Source organism: Festucalex cinctus, chromosome 8, assembly GCF_051991245.1.
Source record: "Festucalex cinctus isolate MCC-2025b chromosome 8, RoL_Fcin_1.0, whole genome shotgun sequence".
NCBI lineage: Eukaryota > Metazoa > Chordata > Actinopteri > Syngnathiformes > Syngnathidae > Festucalex > Festucalex cinctus.
The window spans coordinates 4,938,479-4,960,089 of record NC_135418.1 but is presented as its reverse complement, the minus strand read 5'-3'; the positions used below and the strand labels follow the sequence as shown (position 1 = coordinate 4,960,089).

At 39.2% G+C, this 21,611-nt stretch overlaps 1 protein-coding gene across 1 annotated transcript in view; it reads right to left on the bottom strand.

Annotated features, from left to right (window-relative positions):
- Positions 1-233: 233 nt before the first annotated feature.
- The window catches only part of ppp4r2b (protein phosphatase 4, regulatory subunit 2b), a 29,069-nt gene continuing 7,691 nt past the window's right edge, over positions 234-21,611 (bottom strand). Inside the window, exons 4-9 of the mRNA XM_077530544.1 lie at positions 10,494-10,587; positions 10,373-10,410; positions 10,217-10,288; positions 9,977-10,123; positions 9,597-9,898; positions 234-1,141 (exon numbers count right to left, since the gene is read on the bottom strand). Of these exons, the coding sequence (XP_077386670.1) occupies positions 753-1,141; positions 9,597-9,898; positions 9,977-10,123; positions 10,217-10,288; positions 10,373-10,410; positions 10,494-10,587 (1,042 nt within the window). The 3' untranslated portion in view covers positions 234-752. The remainder of the gene's footprint in view (positions 1,142-9,596; positions 9,899-9,976; positions 10,124-10,216; positions 10,289-10,372; positions 10,411-10,493; positions 10,588-21,611) is intronic.

The following is a 21,611-nucleotide window of genomic DNA, read 5'->3' as shown; positions in this document are numbered from 1 at the left end:
ACAAAAACAAACTCATAAAATAACCAGTAGGATTGAAATTCATATCATATAAATAATGGTGAGTTTATGCATTCACATGCCATTTTCCAGAGGACGCCTCTGCAATGTCGCATATTATCATATGATCTGTGAGATTGGTAGTGTATCAAGCAAAAATTAGGTTTCATATCATGGCACACAATGTGAACCCCTTTCACTAGGATAGAGATGTGAATTTAAAAAAAAAAAAAAAAAAAAAAAAAAAAAAAAAAAAAAAAGTTGCCTTCAGCTTGGTGGCCAAACAGGAAAGTGATGGTGTTCAGGTCAATGCGCAACTCTAGCACCTGAAAGTTGTGCTTTGGAAAGAAAAAGGCAAACTGCAATATGGAATGAGTGGCATAAACAAAAACAAAAAAAAGAAATAAAAAAAAAACAATAATAAACAAAACAAAATAAAAAAAAAAAGACCACCACAGCCCACCAAAAAATTCAACTGTGAAAGAAGGCCGCTGAAACCAACTCTTCAGCAAAAAGAATAAAATAAACAAGCTCAATAACATATTCCAGTTTTTTTTCTTAAAGTTCTTATCAATTAATAGTTTGATCACATCAATGCCAGGTAGCCATTTTAGAGGAGCGCCCAAAAAGCGGACGAGGTGTTTGTGTATATGAGGTGAAGTTATCCTCATTCCCAGTGACAGTCAAGCTGGATTCAAGGACAAGCTGGTTTGTGGTTGTCACATGACTACAGGGTGGGGGGGCTTTCAGTCAGTCTAGTCCTGCTCCATGGGCTCGTCGGGGGTTCCCATGTCCACACTGGCACTTTCCATGGCACCCTCTGTAGGTGCTTCATTCGTACTACTGGATGGAGTGGGTGAGACGTCTTCACCGGCCACTTCGACACTCTCGTCTATGCTACAACTGCTACTATTGCTGCTGCTGCTACTACTGCTACTACAGCTGCTGCTGACTGGGTCACTGTGACTCTCCTCACTGTCTGCACTGGTCTCAGGGCTTATGGCAACACCGGCAGATTCCGGCTGCTCCGTCTGATCCATGTCACTGACGACGTGCTGCGATCTGCTCGGCAACTCCCTTTCGGCCTGCTCGTCATCCGGGCCTGAGTCCGGACATGCTTCAGTCTGAGTGCTGCTTGTTGGCTCTGGAACACAGAGTGGGACAATCTGAAGCAATGTACATTTCAGTCCTCAAGTCAATCAGTGCCAGATATATACGTATATACGTATATAATGCGCTAATTCTTAGTACAATTAACAAGACAACAACAAGAAGTTATGATTACCTTATTTTCACGACTATAAGGCGCACCCAAAAGCCTTCAATTTTTTCAAAAGCTGACTCTGCGCCTTATAATCCCGTGCGCCTTATATATGGATCAATATTGAGCCGCCACAGGTCTCGCTGTCAAGACGCTATCGGTGACGCGCATGCGCAGAAGATCCCGCCATCTTGGATCGCTAGCTAATACTAATACTTTACCTCAGAGAAAATAATAAAACAGCAGTTTTTTTCATTTTGGGAGTCAATGGAGTTGTCAGAAAGCTGGTTTGTAATTATTAATAAAGTTTGACTGACCTATCTGACTGTTTTGTTGACATTCCCTTTAGCGCAGCACCATCTAATGGATGCATAACGTAACCCCAGCCTCTACTGTAGCGCCTTATATATAGAAAAAGTTTTAAAATATGTAATTCATTGAAGGTGCGCCTTATAATGCGGTGCGCCTTATAGTGCGGAAAATACGGTACCTTAAGCCCCCCCCCCACACACACACACACACACACACACACACACACATACACACATTTTCTGCACTTAACCAAATCTAATATCCACAATGCGGTATAAAGGCGCTAAATATTAAATGATCATGGCAACATATCGAATTGTGATAATAGAGGCAGAATCGGTTCAGACAGTGCTACAGCACCCACCATTCAAAAAGTCAAAATGTCAGACCTTGTTCACTGGAAATGAGATTTGTACAAAAGTATTAACCTTTAATTGCTTACAAGGAGTGGTTGGTGAGATGGCCTAACAATTACATCACAATATTTCAAAGAAATTTGTGGTGACGATATTGGTAATAAATTACTGAACTATAGGAAGATCCTGTGTGACGTATTGTTTATGTTTCGCGCGTTGCATCATGGGAAATGAGTGGCAAAAACAAACGTTTTGCAGTTTTGGAGTTCGATGCTTTCGCACATTTGGAAGAGGATTAAGAGAAGCAGATGGTTAAATCTTGTGCCATAAATTGTATGGCCCGTCGGGGGCCTGATTTAAAATATAAATAAATAAAAAATTCCCTCGCATTCGCACCGAAAGGGGCCGTGAAAAGGGAAAGCAATGGCTGCAAGCGGGGAGGACAGGTTATAACTTCACGCTCAAAGTCCGGATTCCGTCTGATGCTGACGGGTTTCTAACGCTCACTTTATTGCCGGTAAGTACCTGTGACTATATATTTGTTATTTGGATAGGATTAAATGATAATAATAATCGAGTTTGTGCATTATAAAATCCGCTGAGTCATATTGTTTTGCAGTCTTATTCAAGTGTTCCCAAGCACGATCGACAGCCACCTTGACTTGGTCCTCGTCTTGAAATGGGCTAAACTGGATCGCTAAACGTGAAGGCTAATGACAAAGCTGTCCAGCGTTACGAACAGAGGATCAAAAGGATCATAATTGTGTTATGGATTTCTATAAATGAGAAGTGGGGAAGGGGGGAAAGTTCCTAGTTTTTATACTTGAGTGTCCACATGTTCATCTTCTCCGAATAAATAATGCATTCTGCATCTGTTTTGATACCTGCCGATCTCACTCCTTGTGTATACGCAGTAGCTGTAGTTGTAAGTTCCATCCTGACAGCTCCATTAAAGGTGTAAAGAAGAATTTTGTCAGCTCTGATATTCAGTTGTTAAAACTAGACCACATGCCATTGAAATTCTCCCACACAGGACAAGTCTCATTGTACTAAAGTCACTGCATTTCCCAAAATAAAGCAAGAAGCTGTGATGCTTGTTGACATAATTCCCCCATGGAACTATTGTTGATTGCATGTTGATTGTTTTGAGGGGTTGGTTTGGACTGACGTTCCACAAATGTAAATGTAATGCGATAGTCTGCCTGTGTCCAAAATTCACAAGGCTTGGTCCTCCGAAGGGCGAATTTGTCAATTTGTATGACGTCACTCCCGGCGCAACTCGATAGCACGCACGGAGGTACACTTCAATGAAGAATAATTACCCAGTTTTGCACAGGGCTTTGTATTAAAGAGCAATTTGTCCCCAAAGCAGATGTGTGACCAGGAAACAGGTGAGTCGGACCAAATTTTGTCATAATCCCACGTCTCATATGGGCTTTCAATAGTTTCAAATTGTCGCCAATACATCTCCATAAACCTCCTCCACCCTTCGGCCGTTAACGTGCTTAAATAACAGCGACTCGCCCGCTAACTTTCTACGTGTATGGTGTTTCTATACAGTCCGCCATGTTTTCTGCCACACAGCCATCCGCGCATGCGCTAAAAATGTCAACAAAGGATCCTCCTATAGATTTGTCATTGGTTGCGTCGGAGTGTAGCACTTTTATTGCAGCACAATATTTAAGCCACCTTTTTTCTCCCCACAATTGAAATGCAAATGAAGTGCAAATATAGCAAGTAACCAGCCATAATGGAATGAAATGGAAATAAAAAAAAAACAACTAAATAAATAAATAAAACAGCAGGGTTCTTGCAGAAATCACTCAGTGAAATTTTAGACTTTTTTTTTTAGACCATTATGAAATTTTTTATAGGCCAACTTCGCGCCCGAAGAACCCCCACCCCCTCACCCCCCGCCACAAACACACACACACAAAAATGGGTCACATTTTTGATTCTCAAAACCATGTCAACTTGTATTGGTTTCAAACATGTCGAAGTGCACCAAAAGCATACAACATCGATCCATCCATTTTATTGACAGCTTATTCCTCACAAGGGACGCGGGGCGTGCTGGAGCCTATCTCAGCTGGCTCTGGGCAGTAGTCGGGGGACACCCTGGACTGGTTGCCAGCCAATCGCAGGGCACACAGAGACAAAGAACCATCCATACGCACAAGCACATCTAGGGACAATTCGGATCGCCCAATTAACCTGCCATGCATGTCTTTGGAATGTGGGAAGAGACCGGAGTACCCGGAGAAGGCCCACGCGGGCACGGGGAGAACATGCAAACTCCACCGGAGAAGGCCGCAGTCTGGACTCAAACCAGAGTCCTCAGAACTGGTAGGCGGACGTGCTAACCAGTCCACCACTGTGCCGCCCAAGCATACAACATGCAATAAACAATATTGCAATCACCATGACCCAGCTGAGATGAACTTCAGTTCTCAAAACAATGTACACAACAATCACATACATACAACCTATTTTAAACAGCTTTAATAAGTTTTTTTTAAAATTATTATTTGTATTATTTTAAACCTCTTACGCTAAATGTTTTAAATTTTGCTGAATGTTTTAATATTGTCATTGTATGTTCTTTCTAGTAAATGTTGTACCCTATTTTTATTTACTCTTCTTCCTCTCAATGTCAACTACTGTTTATTTAGTGTAGTTAAACGGTGTTTGAGACACTTAATTAGTTACGGAGCGGACTTTAACGAGGTGCACAGCGAGCTATCAATCAAATAGACGTCGAAGCTTAAGGCACACAACTGCAAAACAGTGCAACAAATAAACACAATATAAAGTAACTAAACGCTATTTTAGTGTAACTGCATAATCGCTATACAACAAGTAGTGGACGTGACCCAGAATGCAATGTGTGCGTCACGCGAGGTAAATATAATGACGTTACTCTACTCTTAACATGGAACTAGACAATATAAAAATGACAACTGTTTATATTTAGAACCCTTCTAACAACCATTGTTTACTTAATTAAGTGAAAATGTGTGTGATTCCCTCTCCGAGTAGTTCAAGTAGCGAATTAGCTACTGGGTGTTAGCCTACATGCTAAGCTGAACACACCACTGTTAGCTAGCGGGGATTCAATGCAAGGCATTGCAGCTTCATTCATATAGTGCATTTAATACACAACATAATTCAATGTGTTTAGCTTATCATTGTGAAAAGTTCGGCGGAGTCTCTTCTCTTTTAACTTACCTTCGAAGCATGTGTTTCTCGTGTTGTGTCCGTGGGTGCGTGTGTGACCGGCTACTGTGATACATGGCCTTCACTACTGATTGGTTCTGGCTCTTGCACGGCTAACCAATCAGATGGTGCTATGGGCGTTACGTTGTTGGAGTTGGACTCCATAACAGAAAGAGACGCTCTGGGCTGCATTCGAAGCAAAAAGACGGAGTTTTAAATGGATCGCTAATATCGGCCGTCAGATTAATAAATAAGGCCGATGCCGATATGTACCAATATGTCAAATATCGGCCCATCTCTAGCTTCAACAGCTCAACATATACAAGAGCACGTTAGCTTAGCATCACAAAGTCACGGCAACTAGGAGGCGAGGTACCGGTTAGGGTAAAAAAACAAAAAAACAACACACGTTACCGATCACGGTAAAATAACCACCGCGGATTGTTTATCTTGGCCAAACAATACGTGACCGCTTCAGTATTATCCAACCACCGTCTGCTCCCCCCCCCCCCCCCCTCATAAGGACGTCAATCAAGAGCGCTCCAGTAATGAACTCTTGTTCACGCCAAACAACACGAGCTCTTTCCATGTCCTTCTCGTGTGTCTTTAGTCTGCACATCCTCTTAAATTTAACGGCAACAGTTTTCCTGCACAATTTGCAAACGATTGTATATTTTCCATCACATCTGACCTCTTGTAACCAAACAGCCTCCACACGACGAAGGTAGCTCACTCTGACTTTGCCGACAGAACTGGCTGCAGCTCACAACCTCCGACATGGTTTTTATGCAGCAGAGAACGACAAATGTACATCCAAATGGACACAAAGACATATGATGTTTCGGGTTACGTCATCACGTCAATTTTGCTATTTTCAAATTTTTATTACCCCCAAAAATACACTGGTAATATAAAAGTAAGATATGGGACAAACCTACTTACAAGCATATGACATCTTATTTGAGAGGCTTCATCATATATCATTTGTCAATAAACAAAACAAGTTATGTATTTTGACAAATTATTTCCTGGAATTCTCGATATATGCTTCAAAGCCTGGGAACAATTTGTCCTATCACTACTGTCTAGTAACCTGGCAAAAGCCAGATGGATATGTGGTACCACTCCACAGTAATTTCGTTGGGAAAAGGCGGGACATTCTGTATAATAATTCGAACTGATTGGATGATGCGACATTCTACACATTTGTTTTAACCAATCACGGCCATGGGTGAAAATTTCGTCTTCGTTCTTGCCGAAGGGGGGAAAAGCACGAACATCATACCAGCTACATACCTCTCGCTGTTCAACATTCAACAAGGAAACGGTGAGTAATTCTACAAGAACAGAATTAATTGCAGCGTCCATTCATCCATGTTAGGTTTGTTTGTTAGCTCCGGCATCAGCGCTGGCTTCCTGGTTTCGTCACAGTTGCATATCCCAAACACAATGTCGCTCTGTGATTGGTCCGAACAACGGCAGTTATCAGCAGTAGCGGGACAAGATGTATTCTCCAGAGTTTGTAAACTCACAAATACCGCGAGAATTCATCTTGAGAGAATTCATCTTGCGAGAGCAAGGTTAACTGTCTAGTACTTAGGGCTGTGCAATTAATCGAAATTCAATTACGATTTCGATTATTACCCTCCACGATTACAAAATAGGGATAATCGTACAAAAACGATTATTAATAGTAGAACTGAAACGACATTTCTGCCACGGATAGCCGCTGAGATAGTCGTAGTCAAGCTAACGGCAGTATGCATGACAGTACACGGGGCTGTGAGAAACCAAATTTCAAAATAAACCTTACTTTACCAAGTAGTATATGTAGATCAATGCATTGTAGCACTTTTATTTTGAAGTTGTTACCGGAACGTGTCATCGGGATGGGAGGTGTACTCCTCTATTCGGAGTTTCTGAACAATGGCAATATAAATACACCTAACTGTTGGGCTAGACGTCAGTAACCCAACTTCGTCCTGAAGTCACGTTCAAGCCCCAGGTAAGAGGCTAATAAAACATATTTATGCTGACGTTGTATTGTACGACGCCTGTTGCCAGCGTTTAGCCGTGACTGCTAGCTAACAGCGAGCTAACAGCAGTGTTAGCAGTCATGCACAACCCTAAACCGGACCCTGGTATGTCCACCTTTTCAGCCGAATCGAGTCATTTGAATGTGAACGATGAGAACTGAGTCTTTATTGACAGTGGACAACAACAAGCCCCCTCCCTTTTTCCCACTATAGTGCGCCGAGCATTCGCTAGGAGGGATTGTCGTCTTCGCACTTTACCGTCATTCAAACAATTAAGTGGCTCGTTAAGGTCCGAAACAAGCAACAAAAAAAAAAAAATTACATTAAATTAAATTTAAAAAAAATAATAATAAAAATAAATAAATAAATAAACCTGCTCGCTGCGCGTGTCATGCATGGTAGAAGTGAAGAACACAACAACTACGGCGACAGGATAGGCCGGCGTACAACAACACCAGTGCGGTGAGCACGGGGAGAGGAAAAGCTCGCCACCAAGTAGAAGTGAGTAACTACAGAGGAGATTTGATAAATGACAGACAAGCAAAAGACACTCGCTGGTGCAGTGTATACACGTGTTGGCCAATGTATGTAGTGTTGTACATACACATCTATATTTTCCTGTGTTCTATAAAATCATCAAACCTTATTGAATGTTATTTTTTAAGACTATTCCATATGTCAAAATGAAACAATGATCGGCACAACCTGTGAAGCATCACCAGTCCTACAGAAGTGTAGGCTGTGGTGTGAAAGTGGACATGGTACTAAATAAATAGTCAAAAAGAAGTTTGAGTTTTATTGATATTTTTTTTTTTTACCAATTAGTTACACAAACATGATCAATAAACCATGCAAAACTTTATTGTTGATGAAAATACACCTCGAGTCTGATGTACAGTGTTCCCTCGTTTTCCGCTGGGGTTAGGTTCCAAAAAATACCTGAAATTCGTGAAGCTGTTAACTTTATGTTTTAAATTTATTATACATGTTTTAAGGCTCTAAAACACTGCACCACACAGTTTATACACTTTTCTCATCGAGGCATTTACATTTTCTCAAATTCTCTCATTTAAACATTCTCAATGTTCAAACTTTCATAAATTTTTATAAAATAGGTATATTACTGTGCAAAATAAATAAATAAATAAAAATCTGCAAAACAGCAAAGCCATGAAAAGTGAATGGCGTTATAGCGAGGGAATACTTTAATTTTTTCAAACATGTACTCCTTTTGACCTTATATGGAAGTGGCCACCCTACGTGAGGATTAGCGGTTCAGAAAAGGGATAGAGGACTGTGCACACTTTGATGCTGTCAGCCTGACTAATTTGCCGTTCCTACTGATCACTTATTAACAAACTGGGCTTACTCAAATGTGCTATTTATTTAGCCGACAAAAATTGCTATTGTGGGTCTGATGTCACTTTAGTTCCATTGAATAAAATCTATGGGAAAAGATTTGTCTAAAATCTCACTGTTTCAGGGGAAAATAGTTTGCTGACAAGCTTGTTGATTAGCTATCCAAAAATGAAAACCTGTTAGTTGTTAATTACATGCAAATGTGTTTTTTTGTCTTCTATATTTATACTTGTTTAACCAAGAAAGTAGGCTATATTCTGTACAGGTATGTTTTTATTTCTATCCAAATACCCGATTATTAGCTCGAATTTCCAGTAGGATATCCGAATACCAAAATATTTGATAGCTGGAACCTTAATATTATTAATTTTGAGTTGTTTTGAGGCACGCCCACACAAGTTATTTCACCAACCACCCCTGTCAAAACTAGATTGCACAAGTCATATTGCACACGCTGCACCCCAACTGCAAATTTTTGCTAACATAAATAATAATTTATTCTAAAGTCTGTTTGGTCCAAAATTAACTTACATATATTTATTTTTTTATTTGTCTTAATATTTTCAAATGTTTAAAAAAAAATTTGCTTTGAACAAAAACATAAATAATCGTTTTGAATAATCGTGATTTCAATTATTACCACAACAATCGTGATTATTATTTTTTGCATAATCGAGCAGCCCCACTAGTACTTCTTCTAACATTAAATTAACTTGTTAGAAGAAATACATTTCCGGTCCATAATGACCAAGTCTCAACGGTAATGCTCCTGAACATTTGTGTGAGCATTTTGTAACATTATGTGATGGAAAAGATGTATTCTCAAAGAAAACGCTAGGTTTTCCCACATATGTGGGGTTATACTCAAATACTGAATCCTAAATGGAGAATATGATTGGCTTCTTCATCACCATTGATGAAACCATTAAAATCAGTGAACCCCTTAAGTAAAACACAAGCCATATGCTGGTCAACCTTTGAGGTTTTGTGCCATTTTGGGTCAACTTTCAAACTGTATCAAAATCAAACAAGCACAAAATGAAAAGAAAAAACACAAACCTTGATCTTCAACAGCTGTAGCGCTACAAGAGGCTTCCTTGCAACTGACTTTCTCCTCTTCCTCTTGGACCATGGCTTCTGCTTCTTTCGAGAGGCAAGTAGCATTTAAAGGCTTTGGCGTTTCCACTTCCTGCTCTTCTTCCTCATCCTCTACATCCTCATCATCGTCGTCCTCCTCATCATCATCCTTGCCAAACTTGAGTCTCTTCACCTTGAGGTGCTCAGACTCCATGTCCTCTTCCGTGTCTGAGTGTTTGTTCTTTACCGAACTCCCCAGGCTATCACCCGAGGCGGAAACCTCGCTAAAACAAAAGGTTCGACAGGATTGTGGATTTATTCCTTCCAAACAAGCAGACTATATTGCACACATTCTGACATACCTTCCAGATATATCTTGAACACTTTCTTGGTCTGTTTTGAGGTTTGTGTTTTCTGTGCTGTCAGGCAGTCCATTAGCTGCAAGGGAGTTGGCTAGAGATAACTTTGGTCGGTTGAGTGGCCGTGGAGTTCCCGGACCATTGACTTTTCTGGAAATACCAAAAGGACAGAAACACAATGCCAGTGACTAGGTAATTATGAACCATTAAAACAACGGTAACTATAACAGAGTTGAGTCCAACCTCTCTGTGAAAGATGTGTTCCCAGGAAGCATTACTCCATTCATTCTATTGACAGCACTGCAGCCGTTTTTTCTGCAAACATGTGGGTAACCCTTAAGTCGCAATACAGTTAGGTTTCACAACATTTGTATAAGCTGTTTTGATGTTTATTCTTACTCTGATGTTGGATGAACACAGCTCACCACCATTACGTTCTATATGAAAATAAACTCTTATTAGTCAGGATACAGTTTCCTGTTAATAAAAAGCAAAACTAATTGGCACGTTGATCACTAACCTTCTCAACACCTCGAAGAAATTTATCTGTTCCAGTGTAGTTCTTTTTGGGTTCTGTGAGTAACTCACACAAGCGCTGTATAGTGAAGGGAATTCTGAAATAAGGAAAACAAATTACAATAGGGTTGGCATAATTCTCCAAATCTTCGATTCGATTTTAGAGTCATGATTAAATTCTATTGAATTTTCAATCACCCCCCCCCCCCCCCCACCACCACCACCTCAAGTTTTGTTCTTTTTTTCTTATAGCAAGACGCCTGCGTCATTTTTAGGCTAGTCTAGTCTATGATCATTGGTTTGTTTTATTCATTAAATTTGTATAGTAAAAATCAGGACTAGTGCTGTCAAACGATTAAAATTTTTAATCTGATTAATCACACTTTAATTTTGATTAATCACGATTAATCAGCTAAATTACTTGCATAATATAAAATATACCGTAATATTTTAACATTAATGCATTTTATTATCTGAATGTCATTTGCAAACATTGATTAAATGCATGTACGCAATTGCATGCACGCGCGTATTGCTCAAAACATAGCATCATATCAATTGGGTGCAATTAAGCAATTATACTGCAAAGAATTTACAAAGAATGTGCTAAATACTGATGAAAACTTGGTAACAGCATCATATCAACTAGGTGCAATTCAGCAATTATTAATTAATTAAATACCAATTACTTTTGTTTTATCTAAAGTCCAGTTGGGGTGTTTTTTTTAAAGCAAAATTTACCACCGAGCACACCAACTGGAGTCATCCCGCTCATTTTGGAACAAGAGGCGTAGGAAATGCCATGCTTTGACCTCATCACTGACCTGCGCAGCCTTCAACGTAACCATCCGCGGTTACGTTCAAGGCTCAAGTGCGGTCGGAAAAAAAATAGTGCGATTAATCTGCGTTAATACGTGATTAATTCAACAATTTTCTGTGATTAATTAATCTATTAATGCTTTAACTTTGACAGCCCTAATCAGGACATAAGTTCAATTCATTTAAGTGAGGCAAATTCAATATTTATTGTGTAATGTATCACATTAGGCACTGATGGTCAAATGTAAATCTATTATTTAACAATCTAGCTGCATATAAGGCATTGACAATGTTTTTGGCATTATCTGTGGTTACAAGTATGGTTGTATTTTGTCTGTCCAGTTTCCATTCTAGTTAGCGCGTCTTTAGTATTTCTGACATAACCACTTGTATATGTGACCGGCTCTGGCAAAAGGGTCTGCATGTGCCAAAAAAATCAAAAATCAAAAATCAAAATTGAGATATTGATATACACGAATTCTGCACTTAATTCCCTTAAAATGATATATATATACATAGATGATGGATGTAGTTAAAAAATTGACAAAGTTACAGCAGTTTTAATGTTGGAATGTAGAAATCCCTAGTTTTGAGAAAAAGGGGTTTAAAGTTTTGCCACTTGCATCTTTCAAAGGTCCATAGCAACCAGTACTTTCGGAAAAATATATGAACCTGAAATTTTCAGAAACTGTTAAAATAATCGATGGAAAGTCAATTCCAATAGCAGGCAAGGCCTGAGATATTAACCCTTTAACATTTTGGAAGTTTGACCTCTCAAGAGATGAAATCAGCCTCAACTTTGAAGATCACATTAAGCTTACAATTCATCTTCTGAGGCATTATACATTATTACTTTAGTCTACATTACATATAAGGCACTGGCGCATGTCACAACTTTTAATTTCCTAAATGCTCGTTATTTCCTCTCTTTCAGGCATTCCACAAGAGAGCCAGGGAATTTCTTTGGTGCATGTTACAAGTGGTTTGAACCACAATGCTGCTTACCAAAGAAACAACCTAGTGGAGTTCTATAATGAGACAAAACCAATTGTTCGAACAAGACAGGTACACATAGGGTTGCTCGATTATGGAAAAAATAATCACGATTATTGTGGTGATAACTGAAATCACGATTATTCAAAACGATTATGTTTTTGTTCAAAGCAAGAAAATGTTTAAACATTTGAAAATATTAAAACAAATAAAAAAATAAAAAACGTAAGCTCATTTTGGACCAAACAGACTTTATAATAATAAATGATTATTTATGTTGGCAAAAATTTGAAGTCGGGGTGCAGCATGTGCATGTTGGGTGCAATCTAGTTTTGACAGGGGTGGTTGGTGAAAATAACGTGTGGGCGTGCCTCAAAACAACTCAAAATTAATATTATTATTAGGGTCGCAGCTATCAAATATTTTGGTATTTGGATATCCTGCTGAAAATTCTAGCGAATAATCGGGTATTTGGATAGAAATAAAAACCTACCTGTACAGTATATAGCCTACTTTTTGGTTAAATAAGTATAAATACAGAAGACAAAAAACACATTTGCATGTAATTAACAACCAACTGCTTTTCATTTTTGGTTAGCTAATCAACTAAGCATGTCAGCAAACTATTTTCCTCTGAAACAGTGAGATTTTAGACAAATCTCTTCCCATAGATTTTATTCAATGGAACTAAAGTGACATCAGACCCACAATAGCAATTTTTGTCAGCTAAATAAATAGCACATTTGAGTAACCCTGGTTTGTTAATAAGTGATCAGAAGGAACGGCAAATTAGTCAGGCTGTCAGCATCAAAGAGGACATGTTTTAAAAAAAATTAAGTGTTCCCTCGCCATAACGCGGTTCACTTTTCATGGTTTTGCCGTTTTGAGGATTTTTATTTATTTATTTTTTTTACACAGTAATATACCCATTTTGGGCGGCACGGTGACCGAGTGGTTAGGACGTCCGCCTCCCAGTTCTGAGGACTCCGGTTCGAGTCCTGGCTCCGGCCTTCCTGGGTGGAGTATGCATGTTCTCCCCGTGCCCGCGTGGGTCTTCACCGGGTACGCCGGTCTCCTCCCACATTCCAAAGACATGCATGGCAGGTTAATTGGGCGCTCTGAATTGTCCCTAGGTGTGCTTGTGAGTGTGGATGGTTGTTCGTCTCTGTGTGCCCTGAGATTGGCTGGCAACCAGTCCAGGGTGTCCCCCGCCTACTGCCCAGAGCCAGCTGAAATAGGCGCCAGCACCCCCCGTGACCCTTGTGGGGAATAAGCGGTCAAGAAAATGGATGGACGGATGGATGGATATACCCATTTTATAACATTTATAAAAGTTTGAATATTGAGAATGTTTAAACGAGAGAATTTGAGAAAATGTAAATGCCTCGAGAAAAGTGTATAAACTGTGTGGTGTGGGGTTTTAGAGCCTTAAAACACGTATAATAAATTTAAAACATAAAGCTAACAACTTCACGAATTTTGGGTATTTTTTGGAACCTAACCCCAGTGGAAAACGAGGGAACACTGTACATCAGACTCGAGGTGAAATTTTCATCAACAATAAAGTTTTGCATGGTTTATTGATCATGTTTGTGTAACTAATTGATAAAAATTATCACTAAAAACTAGGGCTGTCAAAGTTAAAGCATAAATAGATTAATTAATCACAGAAAATTGTCGCATTAATCACGTATTAACGCATATTAATCGCACTATTTTTTTGGACCGCACTTGAGCCTTGAACGTTACCGCGGATGGTTACATTGAAGGCTGCGCAGGTCAGTGATTAGGTCAATGGACGGCATTTCCTATGCCTGTTGTTCCAAGAGCGGGGTGACTCCAGTTGATTTGCTCTGTGGTAAATTTTGCTTTAAAAAACACCCCGACGGGACTTTAGATAAAACAAAAGTAATTTACATTTAATTAATTAATAATAGCTGAATTGCACTCAGTTGATATGATGCTGTTACCAAGTTTTCATCAATATTTAGCACGTTCTTTGCAGTATAATTGCTGAATTGCACCCAATTGATATGATGCTATGTTTTGAGCAACACGCATGCAAGCAATTGCGTACATGCATTTAATCAATGTTTGCAAATGACATTCAGATGATGAAATGCATTAATGTCAAAATATTACAGTATTTTGTATTTTATATTACGCAAGTAATTTAGCTGATTAATTGTGATTAATCAAAATTAAAAAGTGTGATTAATCAGATTAAAAAATTTTATCGTTTGACAGCACTACTAAAAACTCAACTTCAAACTTCTTTTTGACCATTTATTTAGCCACTAACAGCAGGTCATCCCTTTAGCTGTGGGTGAGTCATGAAAAATCTCCCTGTCCACTTTCACACCACAATCTACGGTACACTTCTGTAGGACTAGTGATGCTTGACAGGTTGTGCCGTTCATTGTTTCATTTTGACATATGGAATAGTCTTAAAAAATAACATTCAGTAAGGTTTCGTAATTTTATAGAACACAGGAAGATATAAATGTGTATGTACAACACTACATAGATTGGCCTGCACCAGCGAGCGTGTTTTGACTGTCTAGCTGTCATTTATCAAATCTACTCTGTAGTTACTCACTTCTACTTGGTGGCGAACTTTTGCCCTCCCGTTCATCATTAATCAACTCAACGCGGATAAAAAGGCGAACAAGAGGGACTTCCGGGTAGTCGAACAAGATGGACGCATAACTGCGAGCTCCCGATTATCGGTTTACTAAAGTACCTCCAATTAAGGAAAATTGACACAATTGTTGGCTCACATAGAATATGAAAGGAGGGAAACAGAATCGGAGTCATAGGGTCGGAAAGAAGTTAAGTCAAGTAGGTGAAAACAGCGAACTCAGCGGTGACGACGAAGAGGCTAATGAGGCTAGGGCGGAAGCTAACATGGCTACTCAAGACGTAATGCTTCAAAGCTTCTCACTTCTTACCCAGGAGTGTAAGGACTTCCAAGCAGACTTGAAACAAAACCTCGTTGACTTCAAGATCGATGTTAAGCGGGCGATGAAAGATGACCTTGAATGATGTTTGGAGAGAGCTACAGAGCCATAACGCTAACATTGCGGAGGCGCAGTCTCGCATTGTCGAGTTAGAATCGGCCTGTCAATCAATGAAAGATACGCTGATTGTGGTGGTGAAAGAAAACACTGACATGCAAAAGAAAATTGTTGATTTGGAAGGCCGCTCTCGAAGGAACAATCTGCGAATTTACGGGATACCGGAAGAGACAGAAGGAACATCGATGATTGACTTTGTGAGTGCTTTGCTTAAAAAGAATCTCGCTTTGCCGCATGACATGGAGCTCCAGATACAGCGGGCACATCGAGCACTTGGACCTAAGCCAAATACACCATCGATCGATCATTGTCAACTTCCTACAGTTCTACGTTAAGGAAATGGTCCTCAAAGAAGCATGGCGGAAAAAGATTGAAGTCAACGGCAGGCGGATTTACTTCTACAATGATTACACGCCGGACGTCATGGGAAAGCGGAAGGCATATGGCCCGATAAAAGCAGCGTTGAAGCAAAAGGGCATTCGCTTTCAAACGCCGTACACGAAGATGAGTGTATTGGGATACAGGACTTCGAATCCACGAAAGTGCAGACGAGGTGGCCATGGATTTGGCCGAACGTGGCATCGAGGTGACAACAATTGCAAGAGACGGGACGGCTTCGAGGGAGAGCACCGCGGCGGCTCTTGAGGAGAGCTTGAAGGAGACATCTTCATGGAAGCGGTCTGCTGCGCGGGTTACAACAGGACAGCGTGCCAAGGAGAAGCTCACCGAGTTCAGACGCAAGCAACAACCATAGTTTCTGATAATGGATAAGTAGAACACCTTTTTATTTATGTTTGTATGCTGGGTTATAGCTTTGGGTGGCTCAAGGGGATAATGTGAGTATTGTTGGTGATACATATTCTAAGTTTAAATAGTATATTTGTGTTATTTTCAAAGGTTCATAATGTTTTTGAAAGGTCATAATGTTTATGTCCCATGGCCACCCACGCAATGTAAGACCTTATGACAAAAAATTTTATTTATTTTTTTAATTTAAGTAAACCGATAAAGGGGATTGCATGTGGAGAGTTTATGTTGGACTTTTCTAGTCAGTCTCCGGTTTTGGGGAATACTAGGGGCGGTCCCCTCAGGCTTGAGGTATCTTGCCCCCCTCCCACCAACAGGGAGCAAGAAGGGTGGCGGAATACACCCTTGTTTTGTGAAGTCACAAGTTTTGATGTTTTGCAAATGTTTATGTGTTTTTTCTGTTTTGGGGCCTGGACTGCAATTTAAAGTGATGGTGAGATATGACGAGGAATAATATTAGAATATTGTCGTTGAATGTGAATGGTCTAAATAATCCTGTCAAGCGACGTAAAGTCATGACAAAGCTACGAAAAGACAACGCCCCTGTTGTGTTTCTCCAAGAAACTCATTTGTCTGAACAGGAAAATGAAAACCTGAAAAAGTTTGGTTATCAGTATGTATTCTATAGCGTTTGTCAAGAAGGTTGTCGGAGAGGTATGACTATGCTTATTTCTAACTTGGTCAGATTTGAATGTAGTCAAAATATTTGCGATAAGGAAGGAAGATTTAACATTGTGGTAGGAAGATTGGAAAATACAACTGTGACCTTAGTTAATGTATATGCTCCGCCAATGGCAAACATTAGTTTTTTTAAGGCCTTGTTTGACAGGATTATTTTGGAGATGGAGGGAATGCTTATTTGTGGGGGTGATTTCAATATGGTGTTGAATAGCAAGGTAGATACAACTAATAAAAAAAGAAATTCCACTTGCGTTACTAAACGCCTTAAACCCATATTGAAAGAATTTGGTATTGTGGACGTATGGAGGGAGTTGCACCCCTCCAGGAAATACTATACCCACTATTCAATACCCAATAAGAGTTACGCTAGAATTGATTATTTTTTTACTCTTATGTGTGATTTGTATAGAATACAATTGTGCGAAATTGGTGTGGCTGATTTATCAGATCACTGTGAAACGCACCTTGAAGTCGAATTAAAACTAGAAAAGCGAAATACATTATGGAGGCTAAACGTTGGACTGTTAAACAATAAGTCGTTTGCAGAAGACGCCATATAAGAAATTGATATTTACTTAGAAGAGAATGATAATGGTGAGGTCAACTCAAATATTTTGTGCGATGCTCTTAAGGCGGTTGTGAGGGGTAAGTTCATTGCTCGAACGACAGCTCTTAAGAGGCAGAAAGAGGACTATTTTAAGAGCGAAAGGAAAAAGTTACTTGATATTGAACAACAACACAAAAACACACGGGATCCTGCGCTTTTGTCTAAAATTCAGGAATGTAGGGATAATTTGGATTGAATGTATAGTATGGAGGTGGAAAAGAAACTCAGGTTTTTGAAACAATCTTATGAATCCGGATCGAAGGCCACAAAGCTATTGGCCAGGAGACTAAAAAAACAACAAGCAGACAGGATGATTTGTAAAATTAGGGACCGAGAAATCAATAACTTGACATATAATCCGAAGGAAATTCAAACTGTCTTCTGTAATTACTATAAAGAGTTATACAGTCAACCTGAGTCGGCAACTACTGACCAGATGAAAGCTTTTCTTGACACACTAGATCTCCCTTCAATAGGAACGACACAGAATAAGATTTTAACATCGCCTATTTCTAGAGTAGAAATAGAGAAGGCCATTAAAAAACTCAAGCCAAACAAGTCACCTGAAGGAGATGGGCTGCCTTCTGAATGGTATAAGAAATTTGCAGCACAACTTGTGCCCCTACTTGAATCCTCATTTAATTATACTCTTGAATACCATCTTGGAATGAGGCTTCTGATATCAGTTGTTCCCAAGGGCAAAGATACAGAAACATGCTCAGGATATAGACCAATTTCAGTACTAAATGTGGACTATAAGATATATACTTCGATTATTGCTAAACGATTTGAACATATTATGGGTGATATTATTGATGAGGACCAGACGGGATTCATTAGGGGGTGCCAAACTCATGACAATATAAGGAGAACGATACATATAATTGATTATATTGTGCGTAACAATTTAACGGCAGCACTGATAAGTCTTGATGCCGAAAAGGCTTTTGATAGTGTTAATTGGGCCTTCTTATTTCAGGTTTTAAAGAGGTTTGGATTAAATGATAAGGCACTTAGATGTGTTAAAGCACTATACGAAAAACCTACTGCACGTATAAAAATAAACGGCAGCCTGACTGATACCATACAGCTACAGAGGTCTACTAGGCAGGGTTGCTGTCTTTCACCAACCCTTTTTGCGATCTTTATTGAACCCCTGGCACAACTAATTAGACAAAACAAGGAGTTGAAGGGGATACAGATTGGCGGAGAGAAACACATAGTGGGTCTCTTTGCTGATGATGTTATTTGTTACTTGGAGGATCCGAACTCATGTTTACCAAAACTGATTATGAATTTGCAATTATATGGTTTCTATTCTGGCTACAAACTTAATTTAAAGAAGACACAAATTCTGACATTTAAGTATCACCCAACTGTAGACATACAAAGGGGATATAGTTTTAAGTGGGGAGCCAAAGACCTGAAATATCTTGGAGTTACTTTAACGAAACGAATGGATGAACTATACGATGCAAATTACAACAAGATGGACGAAAACATTAGAAATGATATTGTGAGGTGGGAAGTTCTTGGGCTAGATTATAGCTCCAGGATTGCGGTTATAAAAATGAACGTACTCCCGAAAATCCTTTATTTATTCCAAGCCTTACCTATTAATATTCCTGACAGACAGTTCCAAAATTGGAACAAAGTTATCTCAAGATTTGTATGGAATAACCAAAAACCAAGAGTTAAACTTGAAACACTTCAGGTGAGGAAAGACAAAGGAGGAATGGCATTACCTAATTTTAGGGAATATTTCCATGCCGCACAGATGAGAGCGGTGGTCAATTGGTGTGATGAGACTTATACATCAAAATGGAAAAACTTGGAACGTACTGTTCACGGAAGGGAGATTCAAAGCCTCCTTGCAGGTGGTAGGATGGAACTGGATGACGATAAAGTTATGGGTACCGTAACACGCTTTACATTGGAACTATGGTTTAAGTTGATAAAGAAATTAAATGTAGAAAATGGTATTTGTATACTAAGGTGGATAGCATATGATAAACGGTTTGTCCCTAATAGTTTCGATAAGTCATTTCTACAATGGATCCCAAGGGGTATAACTGCACTATGTACTATTGTGAAGAAGGGGGTACTTATGCATTTTCAAGACATGCAAGAAAAGTATAGTTTGGGTAAACATGACTTCTTTAGATATTTACAGTTGAGGGACTACTACGAGAAGGAAATAAAAAACAGGTTACGTTGGAGCCTCATGGATTTATTCTAACCGTTGCGGGGGCTTACACCTCGAGGCCCAAAAAGATTGTATCCACACTGTATCGCAACTTGACGGAGGGTAGGGGGGAGACTATGTACATCAAACAGAGATGGGAGAAGGAACTTCAAATTAACATTACAGAATGTGAATGGTTAAGTATGATAAAAACACAGGGCTCCACAACATCCTCTCGTGTGTGGAGAGAGCACTGTTGGAAGAACATCATTAGGTTTTTTATTACACCTAAAATTAAATATAAATGTCTCAAGGTAGTGCAGCCATGTTGGCGCCGATGTGGTGCAATCAACGTGGGCCACGCACATGTGTTTTGGCTATGCCCAAAGGTGGTGTCTTTTTGGGAAAATGTGTGTAATGCCATTAAGGGGATTCTGGGCTATAATATAATATTTTCATGTGAGGTACTGTATCTAGGCTGCTTGTCAGCAGGTTCTCTATTAAAGGAAGATGGGTACCTTCTTAAGATAATGATGGCTGCGTGTAAAAGGGCCATCACAAAGAAGTGGCTCAGCCCTGGACCCCCGACACTTGAGGACTGGTTCAAAATAGCGGGCCTGATATACGACATGGAACTACTCACACATAGGTTAAGACTGGAAGAAGTCATTTGCCATGAAAAATGGATGAAGTGGACATTGTTTATGCAACGACAAAGAATGGACAAACAGATCACACCACTGAACTGATTGAGCTGGTTAAATATTTAGGATGATTCCAGAGCCCTTGTTACGTCTTTTCTTTTTATTTTATTTTATTTTTTTTGCCTATGTTTTGTTTTGTTCTGAATGATTGTTATATTTGAAAACTGTTGAGGAAAAATAAAGTATAAAAAAAGAAAAAGCGAACAAACTAGCGTCCAGTTTAAGGTTACACATGACGGCTAACACTGCGGTTAGCTCACTGTAAGCCCCGATGAGAAGCTTCCGGTAAAAATTTCAAAATAAAAGTGTTACAATGCATTGATCTACATATACTATTTGGTAAAGGAAGTTTTATTTTGAAATTTGGTTTCTCATAGCCCCGTGTACTGTCATGCATACTGCCGTTAGCTTGATTACGACTATCTCAGCGGCTATCCGAGGCAGAAATGTCGTTTCAGCTCTACTATTATTAATCATTTTTGTACGATTATGCCTATTTTGTAATCGAAGAGGGTAATAATCGAAATCGTAATTGAATTTCGATTAATTGCACAGCCCTAGGTATACATATATTGTAATCATTTCAATGTAAGGAATGCCACTGACAAATCAACTCTTTGGGAGAATTGTAACCTATTTTGGTTTCAAAATGGTGAATTTCTCTGAAAGTTAAGGGATTTATTTGCATGCCTGTTTACTAGGGATGGGTATTGCTGCCAACCTCACAATACGATACGTATCATGATACAAGGGTCATGATACGGTACATATCGTGATATGTATCCCAATATTTCATCTTCAAGGCGATCCGTATCCCAATATTTTACATTAATTTACTTGCATTTCATAATAACAGTCATATGTATACCTAAAGGATGTGTTGGTTATGCTGGATGACAAAGTGTTTTTGTGAGCAGCTTTTCTGGTTTACCATGAAGTGGCATGCCTGGTCTAAATGTGCACGCACTGCAGAGCAAGGAACAGCTTTCACAGACACACCGGGAAAATTTATTAATAGGCATGAGCTGATATGAGCAAAATATCAAAGTATTAAAATTACAGCTCTAAAATATGCTTATCTGAAATATTTGGGGAAATAAAAACAGCATTTTTTTCACGCAACACATTCTATTTCGTTTTTTAAACCAAATATAGGAAATTGGTACATTAAGACCAGTTAATGCCATGTTAAGTTTACAAGTTAATAAATGTTGATATTCTGTTTTAATTTTTCTTAGCAAGATACGGT